At 58.9% G+C, this 14,613-nt stretch overlaps 1 protein-coding gene across 1 annotated transcript; it reads right to left on the bottom strand.

Annotated features, from left to right (window-relative positions):
* Nucleotides 1-713: 713 nt before the first annotated feature.
* On the bottom strand, nucleotides 714-4,088 carry CAV3 (caveolin 3). Its single transcript, XM_084214297.1, has 2 exons — nucleotides 3,969-4,088; nucleotides 714-1,299 (listed from the first exon to the last, which is right to left on the bottom strand). Exons 1-2 carry the CDS (start codon nucleotides 4,080-4,082, stop codon nucleotides 958-960), a joined length of 456 nt encoding a protein of 151 aa, XP_084070423.1. The 5' UTR covers nucleotides 4,083-4,088; the 3' UTR covers nucleotides 714-957.
* Between the last annotated feature and the right edge of the window lie 10,525 nt (nucleotides 4,089-14,613).

Below are 14,613 nucleotides of genomic sequence, written 5' to 3'. Positions count from 1 at the left end.
CTGCCCTGCCCTGGACCCTGCTCACGGCACTTGACAATGCTCCCCAGTTAATTACATAATTGAGCATCAGAGTGCCACGGGCGGGTTTGCAGCTGGCCCAGGATCAGCTCACGCTCTCCGAGCAGACACAACATGTCATGCACGGACTGCTCTGGCTCTCACAGCTTGGCTGAAATGCAAGTAGGCATGAAAAGCCTTTGGTTAGCTATTCTAGCCCTAAAAGCTGTGTGCAGAGGTTTAATGCAGAAGCTCCCACCACAGCAATTGTTTGCCACAAATTATAACTCCTGTGGGGGAGTTTCTGTCAGCACCAGCCCCGAGGGATACAGGAGCAGCAGGCTTTGGGTGGTGGCCAGCAGCAGCTCTGCAGCCCCAGTGCTCAGCCAGCAGCTGCAGGCTGTGCCCAGGGCTGTGCTCCAGGAGGTGCTGCCGTCCCTGTCCCTGTCCCTTCCAGGAGCTTCGGGGGCCTGCAGGGCACAGGGGCCTCCGGGCTGTTCCCTGGGCCACGATGGGCTTCCTTCTCCTGAGGCTTCTGGCTTTGGGATGGAGTGAGGAGCAGCCTGGCCTGCCTCCGTGAGCAGGGAGCGTCCCTGAGAGCCAGCTCTGCAGCGGGGTCCTGCCACCGTGCCCGTCCTGTGCCACAGGGTCCCTGTGCAGGTCACTCACTGGACAGGGGGTCCTTGGGCAGGTCCCTCACTGGACAGGGGGTCCTTGGGCAGGTCCCTCACTGGACAGGGGTGTCCTTGGGCAGGTCCCTCACTGGACAGGGGGTCCTTGGGCAGGTCCCTCACTGGGGTGTCCATGTGCAGATCCCTCACAGGGTGTCTGTGCTCAGATCCCTCCCTGGACAGGGGCGTCCATGTGTGGGTCCCTCACTGGACAGGGGTGTCTGTGTGCCTGAGGGCAGGCAGCCTGCACAGAGGGGGTGTGTGAGGGTGTTGGGGCAGCTGCCAGGACCTAAATCTCCTTCCGGACAGCCACTCGGATGTTGCTGCAGATCTTGGCGAGCGCCTCGAAGAGCGGGTCACAGAAGGTGTGGATGCACAGGGAGTAGATCCGGCTGACACACTGGATCTCAATCAGGTAGCTCTTGATGCAGGGCACCACTGCCCAGATGTGGCAGAAGGAGATGAGGGCGAAGAGGAAGCCCCAGAGGACGGCCAGGGGGATGCCCAGCAGGGCAGAGAGCAGCCGGTAGCACCAGTACTTGCTGACGGTGAAGGTGGTGTAGCTGCTTTTCCAGACGCCGTCGAAGCTGTAAGTTCCCACGGGCTCGGCTATCACATCCTCAAAATCCACCTGGCAGGAGAGCAGAGGACACAGGGGAGGTTTGGGGGTCAGCAAAGGCCCTGATGTGAGCACGAGGGGAGAGCAGATCCCAAATGGAGGGGCCTGGGGAGAGTGGGGACAGCGCTGGGGGTGGATCCCCGCAGCCCGGGCAGGGACAGCCCTGCAGAGCTGGGAGAGGGCTCAGAGCTCCAGCACTGCCCAGCCACAGCCTGTGGGCAGCAGTGGTGGCTCAGCCCACGGCTGAGGCTCCACACGGGGGGTCACAGTCCCTGTCCCATCCCCTGATCTGGGGAGTCAGGTGAGGGCAGGCAGGAGCCCTTGGAACAGGAGCTGTGCGTGGGAGTGTCGGCTGCAGAGGCAGCCAGAGCCCATTCCTGCCCTTTTTTAGCATTCAGGGACGTGGCTGCCCACTCGGCAGGAAGGTGTTTGTGCTAATAAAGACCCCGCAGCCCTCTGGATTTATGGATTATTTATTTATACCCATAGGAGGAGGTGCTCAGTGCTGTCTGTTCTCCTGGGAAAGGGAGCTGGGGCTCAGCCCTGCCCTTGCCATTTGTGCAGGCACCAGGGGTGTCTCTGAGTGACACACACTCCCCAAAACTCCAGGCCGAGATCCCCTTGGGGTGTAACTCACTTCCAGGGCTATGAGCTGAGCTATTTGTCTTGAAAACCAGCCCAGCCTCCCCTCCGGCAGCTGACGTGTCTGTACATTCGTGTGAAATAACAATATTCTTTCTGCTTTTGGAAGCACTTGGATCACAAAATCATTCTGTGTCATCTTTAATTTCCTGGAGTGAGCAGGAGGTGCTGACAGAAGCATTGACAATGAGGGGACAGCAGCCCCGAGAGCTGGCCCTGAGCTGCCATCAGCAGCCCCCAGGAAGCCCAGGTGTGCTGGGGACTAGCCCAGGTTAGTGCCCAACTGCCTGATGAGCTCATCAGGGACCCACTGATGCAGGGAGCAGTGGGATATAAAAGCAGGGGCTCGACCCTGTTGCTTCTTCTGCTGCCATCACGCTGGGAGTGGGCCTGGAGGAGCAGTGGAGGCTCAGGCTGAGCCTAGATCCTGCTGGAGGTGGCAGCACGTGCAGGTACTGTTCCTTTACAGAGCCATGGCACCCTTGGGCTCTCCTGAGGTCACCCAGTGAGCCGTGCTCTGCTCTGCTGTTGTGCTCGGAGGGGCTTTGTGGCAGGCTCTGTGGGCAGCGCCGCTTCTGTGATGTGATCCCAAATTCTGGCTGCTGCTCTGTGGTGCTCAGGTGTTTATCCTGGGCCAGGTGAGCCCTTCCTCCCGTGGGGCACTGCAGCTCCCTGCCACCCGTGCCTCCAGAGCCCTCCTGCTGCCATGCCCTGCCTGCTGGGATGTGCTGGGCTCTCCAGGGACAGGGACAGAGCAGGGTGAGCTGTGCCCCTGCCTGGGCTGGCTCTGCCCTCCCTCCCAGCCCTCCCAGGCTATTTTAAGGTGGAGGAATGCTGAGCTCTGAATGCTGGAGCAGCAGCGTGGCCACGGGAGAGAGTGAGCCTGGAAGGTCTCGTCAGGCTTTGGAGAGTCTGGAGTGGGAGAAGGCAGGGAGGGGCTGGGGACAGGGCTGGTGGGGCCCTGTGATGGCTGGGACAGCGCTGGCACCGTCACCCAGGCGTGGCTGGGGGTGCTCCAGGCTGGGGAGCCCCACAGCGCAGCCTGGCCCGGGGTGAGTGGGCTGAGGGCTCTGCTGGTCGCTGCTGCCGTGGCAGAGTGGGGCTCCCTTGGCCTGGCACCTCTCCATGGCCCGGGCCAGGGCTGTGGCATGCGCTGGCAGGGAGTGGCACAAGGCTGGACGTGATGCTGAGGTGTCAGGCAGCTGTCAGGGGCAGGTCTCACAGTGCCAGCAGGGAGCCCAGCGATGCTGTCACTGTCACAGCTCATCCCAGGGAATTTCATTTGACCACACCATGGTTGCAGCTGTAATGGTGTTTTCATGCCCAAATTGAGGTTTGTGTTTCAGCAGTGCTGTCAAGGTCACAGCCTGTCACAAAGCCTGTGTGAGCAGCTCTGTGCCCGCTGTCCCTTCTGCTGTGACAGTCACAAACACAGCTTTAACAAAACCCTTCCACCTCCTCCTGTTCTCCCTTGGGCTGGAATTATCTTTGCTAACAGAGACAAATTTTGTTTGCAGTTCTAAGGGAGTCTAGAGGAAGCCCAAGAGTTAGAATGGGAATTCCTCTTGATCAGAAACAGGGGGAGGGAGCTGGTGGTGCTGCACTTCTAGGCTGCCCCGGGGGGAACAAAGTTCCACAAACATGACAGCACACATCAAACAATAGGCACTGACACTGTGGTGTCTTCAAGGCCAGCAGCCTTTTTCCAATATCCCCTTAAACTGGGTATTTAATTTCTGTGTTGTTTTTGGCTGCCAGCTTGCTGGTGCAAAGGAAGGCGTCCCCATAAATTTTCAAGCCACAATGAAACTGGAGAGCCCATTCAAGGAACGGGAAATGTGGCATTAACTGGAGCCAGGCATGCACCCAGCCAGTGTCTGGGTGTCCGGCCAGCAGGGCTGTCACCTCCCCCAGCCCTGGGGACAGCCCTGCCGGGGCCGCTTGGGCAAGGAGCAGCAGCAGGGGCTGAGTGGAGCCGAACGCGCACCGAGGAGTGTCCCCAAAGGCTGCTGCTGGAGCACGGCGTGGCACAGCCCTACCTTCACCACGTCCTCGTTGATGTGCTTGGGGTCTCTGTTGACCAGGTCGATCTCCTTGGTGTGCTGGTCCTTGATGATGATCCGCTCCTCCAGCTCTCCGCGCTCCTCGGCCATGGCTGGGCGGGACTGGGCAGCGCCGGAGCGCTGCGGGGACAGGCACAGGGGACAGGGGACGGGGACGCGCTGGCCCCGCCCGCAGCAGCTGCCCCGTGCCCCTGGCACTGCTCCAGGCTAAAATTAATGTCCTGGCTCCCGAGGCCCTGAAGTGTCCCTTAAAGGGGCTTTTCTGGGGCCGGCCCCTGTGCTGCCACCTCAGGGGGATGGCATGTGTGTGGGCGGCCGGTGGCCTTTGGGCCAGGGCAGGGGTGGGTGTGCAGCCCCCGGCCCAGCTGTGCTGGTGGGATTTTACCCTTGTGTAAAAGGGAGAAACAATGCCCAAATTGGGGCAAAAGTCCTCAAAAGCCTAAAAGAAATAGTTGCTTGTGAATCAGTAAATGAAGCAGCTGGGGGATTCAGGAATTGTGTCTGTGAATATCACCCGGAGAAGCCACCCTGTCCTGGGCTGGCCAGAGCTCCTCAAGGGCCCTTCAGAGCCAGGAAAAGGCTTGTGGTGCCAGCCTGGATTCCTCAGGTTGCAGCTTCTCACCCACAGAAACTCGAGGAAACCCAAGACCGACCCACAGAACCGTAGTGGTTGGAATATCTCCTCCAAGGATACTTGGTTAAGATTTATTTAACCTGGGCTGTACTCTGCTAATCCTCCTCAGTGTCTCCTGTGAGTTCTTGCCTTTCACGATGGGAGGGTTTGTTTAAAAGCGATGGGTTTGTGGAAAAGCCCTCTAGCTAAGGAGTAGAAAGGGGACTGGCAGCTCCCGGGGGAGGCTGGAGGTGCCAGGCAGGCGCTGGGTGTGGAGGTGCCCCTGCAGAGCCCCCGAGCGTGGCTGGCACTGCAGGGCAGGGATTCCGAGGCCAAAGGCTCTGCTGCCTTCCAAACACACCAGTGCCTGGGCAGGGCTGTGCCTGTCAAGCCCCTGTGGCCCCGTGCCTGGGGCTGGCAGCTGCAGTGCCAGGGCGGTGCCCGGGCTGTGACACCTCTGTGGCTGAGCTTGGGGTGGGTGCAGCCTGTCAGAGACCTCCCCGCTGCCTCTGTGGGGAAGGAAAGGGCAGAGCTGGGGGCAGGAACCCACAGGACCCTGCAAAGACACACGAGGCACCTATGGAGAGGGGGCAGGCTCTGGAAAGGGCTCTGAGTGTGGTGCTGGGAGTGTAGGTCTGGCAGGCTGTTTCTGGAGAGGAGTGCCCATCAATGTGCCCCTTCTGGGCAAAGGGACCCTGGAAAACCCTTTGATGGCACCACTTCCACCTCCCTGCATCTCCCTCTGCTACTCCACATAGGCTGGAAGATCCCAAACACGGCACAGACCCATGCTGGAGGAGAAATCCTTCCACACTCCAAGATTTCGGGCAGCAGCTCTAAGGCCAGGCTGCTTGGCCACGGCTGGATCCTGTACCAGGGCTGGGGGGCTCAGCATGAACTGCAGGGTGCTGGAGCAGGCTCAGCTGTGTCCCTGTGCTGGGACACCCCGAGCGTTTGTCCCTGATTCTCCTCGGCCGGTCCCACCTGGAGGGCTTTGCGTGCCTCGGTGCCCTGCCCTGCCCGGGGTGTCCCAGCCGCCCCCGGCCCGGGCTCGGCAGCGCTGCAGGGGCTCCGCCTGCCCCCTCCGGGTGGCATTTCTGCGGGCATGAGTCACTGCCCGCCTTTAGGCTGTGCTGGCCAGGCGGCCCCGGTGTCCTGGCCCGGTTCTGGTGTCCTGGCCCGGTTCTGGTGTCCTGGCCCGGTTCTGGTGTCCCGGCTCGGTTCTGGTGTCCCGGTTCTGGTGTCCCGGCCCCGTGTCCCGGCTCGGTTCTGGTGTCCCGGTTCTGGTGTCCCGGCCCCGGTGGCAGAGGGCAGCGCGCACCCGCAGGTGGCAGCGGCAGCGGCAGGTAGTGAAAGTCTCCCTCCAGCAGCCGGGAGAGGCACAGGAAGGCTCTGTGGCACTGTATAAATAAATGCTGCTATAAATAAATGCATTTCCGAGTACTTTGAGGCTGTGGATGGGACGCGGTGTGAAAGCAGAGGGTCACGCACACGGGGCAGGGGACACCTGCTCAGCGCCGCTCTGCTCCGTCTGCCGCACAGATCTGCCCCCAGATGGATGCCAGGGAAGGTTTTTTCACTGAAATCCAAACCTTTCACTGTGAGAACATTTGTTAAGAAACGTGGTGGCACGTTTTGTCTGCAGTGACCACTGCCCCCAGCCTGAGCAGCCTCCTGGGAGCTCTCAGGGCAGCGCTGCTCCTGGGAGCAGATTGGCAGCACTGGGCAGGCTGTTAGGACTGGGGCTGTGGGCCTGGAAGCCTGCTAGAAGTCAGATAAATAACCTGCTGCTAGGACCCAGCAAGCAAAATAGATTTCTCATGAGCAGAATAGAATAAAGCAGAAATAAAGCTCACAGAGATCAAAGCTGCTGTGAAAATGAGCAGACCAGAACCAGGAATAGTAAAGAAGGAGGAGCTGGGAGCATGGCTCTCCTCCCCTCAGCATCACTGAGGGATCCAGCCTGTGCCAGAGCCCTTGGGTGAGACTCTTGCATTGGGCAGTGTCCTGGCCCTGCCAGGGGCACGGGGCTCTTGTGTTTGGGTGGTCCCTGAGCCCTCAGGACTGATGGCCCAGAGGCTGCTGAGGGCAGGGATGTGTTGGCATTAGCCCTGCAGAGGCAGTGGAAATCGGGGCTGGCAAATACCAGTTTGAGCAGGAGCTCTGTCATGTTTAATATCAATTAAAATTCAATTTCACAGAGGAAGTACAGAAGAAGGGTAATTTATCATTCAAGTTGTTGTCCTAGTTTGTTTCTATACAAGGAGTCTTGCCCTTTAAAACAGAGAGAAAGTCTATGAATATCAGATTCCTGCCCCTGTGATACACAACCACCCATCTCTGCATGCTGGTCTTGCTGTAAGAGCTGGAGAGGAGCTGGGGATCCTGGTGGGATGCTGGGGGCTGGTGGTGCTGCCTCTCAGCAGGCATGAGCCCATGGAGCAGGGGCTGGGCTGTCCTTGTGGAAATCCTTCTTTTTTTGTTCTTTTTTTAAGTTCTTTATTTCTTCTGAAGCCCCACAGTGTAGGTCAGCTGTGACACCCCTTGACGCTGCATTTCATCCCATGGTCCATGATCAACAGCTCTTCCTCTTGTCTTCATCTGCCCTCTGAGCTTCTTTTTGCTCTGGGCACCTTTCTTCGGGGTCACAAGGATGCCAGGGGTGCATCAGCTGCCATGAGCCCCCTTGGTCTGGCTGTTGGTGCCTCAGGTGAGCTGAGAGGAGATGGAGCCCACTGAGATGGAGCCCCCCTGGGTGCCACAGGACCCCTCTGCAGCTGCCTCTCCTGCTGTGCAGCCCCCCAGGCAGGGCCTGAGCCCCGTCCCTCTCCCACAGGACCTTCTGGGCTAAGCTGCTTCCAAAGGCTGGACACACGTCTGTCCTGCTGGGTGTGGGGATGGAGCTGTGCTGGTGCTGAGGAGCTGCCCCCCCTCTGGCTGGGGGTGCTGAGGCTCAGCAGGGCTGGGGGTGTCTCCAGCAGTGGGGTCTCACCAGTACCCTGCCCTGGGTACTGCCAGGGCTGCTCTGTTTAAACCAGCCCTGGGCAACTCCTGGGGTGTTGCTGCTCCTCTGCTGAAGGCGCAGGACAGCTCTGGAGTGGCCTCTTGCAGCTTGTGTCTGTGTCACCTCCTAATCTCAGCTCTTCTCTCTCGCTGGCGCTCTGAATTCCTCCGGATTTTCATTTTAAAATAGCCTCACTTGGCTTTTCCTTATCAAGAGACAGTCTTGCCTTGATTTATCCCTTGTGGCATAACCAGTGGGGCATTCTGAGATAGTCAGAGTTAACCAGTTGTGCTGCTGGTCAGAGCAGGGCTCCCAGCCTGCCTTTTTGCTGTGGTTTATCCAGGTGGGGTTTGTTTTCTCCTCAGTCCAGAGAGGCAGCAGTCGAATGATGCTTTCCCTCTCCCAGGTGCACTGCCAGGAGCCCAGCCATGGCTCAGGGAAGGCTCTTACCCAGCTGCAGTGGCTGTAGGGGTTAACCAGGGGGTCAGAGGTGTCTCACTGAGCAGGCAATGAGCGCAAGCAGGGCTTTGAGGCAAGGTCAGGAGGGAGGGAGCCTGTGTGCTCTGCCCCACGGCTGAGATAGAGGGGTTTGACATTCCTGGGCTGTGGCACAGCCACGAGGCTCCAGATGCCTGCAAATACAATCCCTTCAAGCCCTGCAGCAGGATGAATCTCCTAATAACCCAGCACAGAGCAGAGATCCTATTTCTAGCACGGGGAGCTTTGCATGTGGAGCTTTCAGCTGCTCTTCCCCATCCTGCTCTCCCGGAGCTGTTGTGGTTCTCTTCTCTCTGGCACTGCCTGTCTAAAAGGCTGGGCTGGACTCGGGCTCCGGGGAGGCTGCTGAGCCCCTTCCCTTCCCTGTGCAGCTGTGCAGCTCGGGCAGACGGCCAGGCTGTGTCAGCAGGCTGCAGGTGCGCTGCGGTCCCTGAGGGCAGCGTTAGCCCGATCGTGCCAGGGGGAACTTCACCCAGAGGCGAAGCTGACAAGTTTGTGAGCTCCTGAGACCCCAGCTTGGCATGCTGACAGCTGCTGGAAACCAGGGCTGCAGGCACGGGCACGTAAATATAGCAACAACAGAGAGCTTCCTGCGTGCCCTCCGGCGGAGAGGGGCTCACGGAGCCGCGGGTGGGATGTGCGGCTCAGGAGCTGCTCTGGGTCACCGCAGTGCCCTGCTGTCCGGCGGGCTGCTCTGGGTCACCGCAGTGCCCTGCTGTCCTGGGGAGGCTGCTCTGGGTCACTGCAGTGCCCTGCTGTCCGGAGAGGCTGTGCAGGGCAGGAACGGAGCCGGGTGGGCTGTTCTGGGTCACTGCAGTGCCGGCTGCTCTGGGTCACCGCAGTGCCCTGCTGTCCGGGGAGGCTGCTCTGGGTCACCGCAGTGCCCGCTGCCCTGGGGAGGCTGCTCTGGGTCACTGCAGTGCCCGCTGCCGGAGGAGGCTGCTCTTGGCAGGAACGGAGCCGGGCGGGCTGCTCTGGGTCACTGCAGTGCCCGCTGCCCTGGGGAGGCTCTGCAGGACAGCCCTGCCGGGTGCAGGCTGGCCCCAGCCCCGGCTAAGCTGAGCCTGGCCGAGCCAAGCCCGGGGCTGTGCCCGGCTGCCCTGGCCTGGGGCGTGCAGCCTTCCCCGGGGATGCTTTTCCTGCCTTGACTCCAGCTGGGCTCTTCTCCCCTTTCTGCCTTGGCTCCCCCATCCAGAGGCCATTCCCACTCCCAACAATGACCAGCACCAAGGGGAAGCATTACCTCTAATTTTTTTTTTTTCCCTTCTAGACTTTATTTATTGAAAGCAAACAAACCACGTGTCTCGGGCAAACATTATGACATTTCATTATTCACACTTGGTGTGATAAGTGAGCTGGTTTAGGGGCTGTGGTTGATGATTTATTTAGTTTGGATGTGGATATAAATCCAGTCTGTGAAGGAAGCACTGTAACTCTGTAGGAATGCGGATGCTCTCGTGTCCATTGGAGCGTGGCCAGTACCCAGTCTCTAATTTGTGGTGTTTTAATGCAAACAGGGCACACAAACCCATTTGTAATGTTGTAGGAACCAGGTGATTTCAGCAGTGTCCAAGATCTGAGTAGTGGAAGGTGCCTAATGGCTTATTAGATGAAGAAGGGAAATTCAGTTTGATATAAACATTTCTTTAGTGTATACAATTACTGATTGCTCTGTGCAGGATAAAAGGGAGAAATGGAATAAATACTGTTGAATTTGTCCCTTGCCCTTACCTTGCAGACAGGCTTTGGGGGTTTCAGCTGGGACTGTCCCCGTTCACACAATGAGCATCCCTGGCAGAGGGTGTCAGGCACAGGAGGCTGCCCCCGGGGCATGGCCAGGAGTGGTGACAGTGACAATCCCGGTGTCTGTGGGAGCTGCCTGTGTGGGCACAGCCCTCTGGGGGTGCTCTCCTTGCACAGGTGCCTCTCTGTGCCCAGGCCTGGCACAGCTCCTCCTCCTGTGCCTTCTGTCTGTGCCTGAGATGGAATTTTGGCTCAGAGCTCCCTGGGGTCTCTGGGGAGGGTAGAACTGCTCTGTGTGGCAAGCTGTGCTCTAGGAGGAAAAATGCTTTAGCTGCAAGGCAAGCTGCTGAGGGCTGGGCAAACCAAGAGGCTTTGGTCCCTGTGAGCACAGCAGGCCAGGGCTGGGGCTGGTCCTGCTGGGGTAAAGCTGCTCGGGACCCCACGGGGCTGGGCTGGGATCTGTGAGCCTGTGCCAGCTCTGTGCTGGGCCTTCCAGGAGTTAGCACTGAACTGTTTGTATTTTTATGGGTGCTGCTGACTGGGACTATTTATGGCAGAACCGAGGGAATTAATATTCATAACTTCCCCTGACTGTGCTGTGTAAATCAGGAGTGGCTGTCACGGTGTGCCCCTGCTCCAGCCACGGCGTGGCAGAGGCTCAGATGTGACTGGACAGTCTTGGTGCACAAATTGAAGCTTTTTGAAAGACCTCTGCCGCTGCCAAGCCAGTCTGTGTGGCTGCAGGGCACCTGGTGGGGAAGGTGAGCTCACCCTGTGGGCAGGAACTGATGGGCAGGAGGGCTCTGGGCTCTCCCGAGCACACCTGCACCTTCAGCAGGACCTTCCAGCCCCTCAGAGGGCTGTGCAGCCCGGCCTCGGGGCTGGGCACGGGCTGGGGTGGGCACTGTGCAGGGGAGGTGGCACTGCAGCACGGGGACAGGGGGCTGGGAATGCCACCGAGGGGGCTGGGAATGCCACCGAGGGGGCTGGGAATGCCACCGAGGGCCTGGTGAGCTGTGACAGGGCTGAGCCCTCGGGGTGCCAGGGGAGGCAGAGGGGGTGGCAGAGCCCCCAGCACGCTGCTCGGGGTGGGTGTCAGCAGGAGCTGAGTGTGCAGCACTGCTGGGGATGTCCAGGACAAGAGGGGACACCTGGATGTGTCTGGGCTGCAGGGACAGAGAGGTGTCCCCTGCTCTGGGGCTGGAGAGCCCCATGGCCCCTCTGCACCCAGAGAGGAGGGGGAGGCTGTGGGGGCTGCCAGAGAAACTGGCTGAGCCACCCTGGACAGGAGGAAAAGGATGGCCAAAAAAAGGAATGAGAAAATTAATTGTTAATGGTATAATAGATGGAGGGGAAAATAGAAGAGGGTCAGCAAGATCCCAGCTATGTCAGAATCAAAAGGGATTATGTTTGTGTGTGTAAATCCCCCACTGGAACTGGATTCCATGTGTGGAAGAAAAACAATGCTGCTTTTCATCTTCCACACACTATTTCTGGTGCTCTCTGAAGTCATGGCCCAAGACTCGATGGCAGTTCATGAAGAACCTGCTCAGCCTTCAGGGCAAGCACTGCCAGAGTCCAGAAAAACAGACGCTGCAAGGACCACGTGGTTGAACAAATGTTATTCTTTCCCTTTTTTTTTATTATGAGAAAAAGCATTTGGCAAGCAAGCTCCACCACTTTGAAGACTGACATCCTCCATCATTTAAGCCCTACCTCTGAGGTATAGAGAGGGGAAGCTCCCATCCCTGGAGGGAAGCAAAGAGTGCTGGGGGCCCTGAGCACAGCCAGGGAGCAGGGCAGAGCCTGGGGCTGTGCCTGGGCTCACCTGAACCGTGGGCAGAGCCTGGGGCTGTGCCTGGGCTCACCTGAACCGTGGGGAGAGCCTGGGGCTGTGCCTGGGCTCACCTGAACCGTGGGAGAGCCTGGGGCTGTGCCCAGCTCACCTGAACCGTGGGGAGAGCCTGGGGCTGTGCCCAGCTCACCTGAACCGTGGGGAGAGCCTGGGGCTGTGCCCAGCTCACCTGTCCTGGCAGAGCCTGGGGCTGTGCCCAGCTCACCTGAACTGTGGGGAGAGCCTGGGGCTGTGCCTGGGCTCACCTGAACCGTGGGAGAGCCTGGGGCTGTGCCCAGCTCACCTGAACCGTGGGCAGAGCCTGGGGCTGTGCCTGGGCTCACCTGAACCGTGGGCAGAGCCTGGGGCTGTGCCCAGCTCACCTGTCCAGGCAGAGCCTGGGGCTGTGCCCAGCTCACCTGTCCTGGCAGAGCCTGGGGCTGTGCCCAGCTCACCTGTCCTGGCAGAGCCTGGGGCTGTGCCCAGCTCACCTGAACCGTGGGCAGAGCCTGGGGCTGTGCCCAGCTCACCTGTCCATGGAGAGCCTGGGGCTGTGCCCAGCTCACCTGTCCTGGCAGAGCCTGGGGCTGTGCCCAGCTCACCTGAACCATGGGGAGAGCCTGGGGCTGTGCCCAGCTCACCTGTCCTGGCAGAGCCTGGGGCTGTGCCCAGCTCACCTGTCCTGGCAGAGCCTGGGGCTGTGCCCAGCTCACCTGTCCTGGGGGATGCTGCCTGTGCCCCTGCTCTGGGCTCAGTGGCTCAGCCTGGCCGTGCAGGGCACAGCTGGGGGGTGCAGGGTCACATCCTCACTGACCTGCCCCTCCGAGGAGGTGCCAGCAGGAGGGAATGGTCAGTTCAACCAGCCCTGTCCCCAGTGCAGAGGAGGAGCCTGAAGCCCTTCTGTGCTTGCTGATTTGGAGCCCTTTCCTGGGAAAAAACAAAATGATTTGTCCTCAGGACATGGTGGTTATAAGCAAAGGGCAGTGTTTTCCAGCATTCTTTTCCCAGAGAAATATAAATACACGTGAATGTGTATTCCGTGTGCTTGTGCCGGGTTTGACACGATCCTGGCTGCAAATGCCCTTCCCCCACTGAACCTGAGCAATCAGAAACCCCAGACTGACATTTTCCACTCAATTTTCCCCAGTTGTGTGAATGCTCTGAGGATGGATGCGGGGAGGAGGGATGGCTTTGTTTGCACATCTGTCAGCAGCTCCAGCTCTGCTGTGGCTCTTGGGCAGCTTGGGGGGCTCTGCCCCAGGGCCAGGGGTCTGCTGAGAGTCCTTTTCTCCCTGGGTTTCACTGCTGAGAGTCCTTTTGTCCCTGGGTTCCACCCTGCCATCCATCTCTTGGAGTAAAACAAGGCTGTTTGTGAGCTCCTGCTGCTGGATGTGTCCAACATCCCTGGAGCCAGCCCTGGGCAGTCCCAGGGCTCTGCTGGGAATCCACATCACACATCTGCAGTTTGCTCCAGTCTCCAGCTCCAGCAGCTGCAGCCAAGGCAGGTCCCAGCTGGCTCTGGGCTGCTCTGGATTCACCCTTTCACTGCCATTGCTGTGGAGGCTCTCTTGTCATGGCTTGCTGTCAGTTAAATGGCAGAGAAATGAAAATGAGAGTGACCCTCAGGTGCTTTGAGCCCCGTGCCTGCTGGAGCTGGAGCTGCTGCAGGAGCTCCTGGTTTGCTTTGCTGGGTTTTGCCTCCAGAAACTCACAGCAAAGGATCTACCCTGGGAAAGCCAGGAGGTGAGGAGGGGAAAGGGGCTCACCTGGGCTCTGGGCTGGGCTGTGCCTCCAGCTGAATGGTGATGGAAAGCACAGAATGCTTTGGGCTGGAGGAGACCTCAAGGATCACCCAGTTCCACCCCCTGCCAGGGGCAGGGAACCCTTCCAGCAGAGCCCCTTGTCCCAGACCCCACCAGCCTGGGGCACCTCCCGGGATGGCCCATCCCAGCTCAGCTGGACCCACCTCGGGTTTGCTCTGCAAGCCTGGGCTGCCACAATCTGACTTTATTCCTTTAGGAAGAATGTTTTGGGGTGTGCAGAAGCCCAGAGAGCTGGGGTCACTGCTGCTGGGGTGTGGCTGCTCTGGGATGAGCAGGGGCTGGCACTGAGACTGTGCTCAGGGCTGGAAACAGCCTGGCTCAGTCCGGAGATGGGACAGCTCGTGGGGCTTGAGGTGAGGCTCAAAAGGAATTTGAGCTGTCAAAAGCAGACCAGGGTGTTTGAAAACACAACCCTGAGCTTTCCCAGTCGCTGTGGAACCACATCGAGTCCGTGTTCACCAACAGGCCAAGGCTCCTTTTATGGTAAAAGCAAATATTGGAGGGGCTAGGGGCCAAATTAAATGGCACTTTTTGTCAGTCTGCATTGCTGGTGTGATTCCCAGAGCTCCAAGCCCTCAAATCCTGACCAGAGGAGGCAGAAGGGATGGTGGCTGGCACCTTTTGGAGCTGGGCTGTGGCACCACCAAGCCCCAGGGTCTGGAGCAATTTCCCCTTCCTTGGGGCTGTCCCATGGACACGGCTCCTCTTCCTTCCAAATGCCCTCAATGACCTCTGTCCCAAAGGGCTGATGCTGCCTGCAGGGCTACATCCCTCCTTAAACCAATGGCTGGGCATCTTCTGCTTGGTGAGGAACACAGGGGAGGAGGGAAGACAGATGTAAGCACTCCTGGCTTTATTTTATACAGCTTAAATGCAGCAGTGGCTGCAGCAGGAGTCTAGAAAATCTCTTTGTACACGTGCAGAGTAAGGGCTGGGAGTTTAAACTTTATCCTGTGTAGGACTCTGTGAAATTGTCTTTATTTTAAAAAAGCTTTTGTATAGAACCTTTAAAGGAGGTGAAAGAAATGCTTCATAGAGGTGGCTGGAGAGCAGATCTGCTCCTGGGAGCTTTGGGTAAAAAGTGGATGTTGCAATCAATATGCCAG

Source organism: Fringilla coelebs (assembly GCF_963513975.1).
Source record: "Fringilla coelebs genome assembly, chromosome: 13".
Classification (NCBI taxonomy): Eukaryota; Metazoa; Chordata; class Aves; order Passeriformes; family Fringillidae; genus Fringilla; species Fringilla coelebs.
Note: the sequence above shows the minus strand (reverse complement) of the source record. Positions and strands in the feature narration are given on the sequence as shown.

Excerpts from the sequence above, each read along its gene's own strand:
- CAV3 (XM_084214297.1), bottom strand. The coding sequence starts at position 4,082 with ATGGCCGAGGAGCGCGGAGAGCTGGAGGAGCGGATCATCATCAAGGAC. Across the intron at positions 1,300-3,968 it reads TCAACGAGGACGTGGTGAAG|GTGGATTTTGAGGATGTGAT; the intron begins GTAGGGCTGTGC and ends CTCTCCTGCCAG.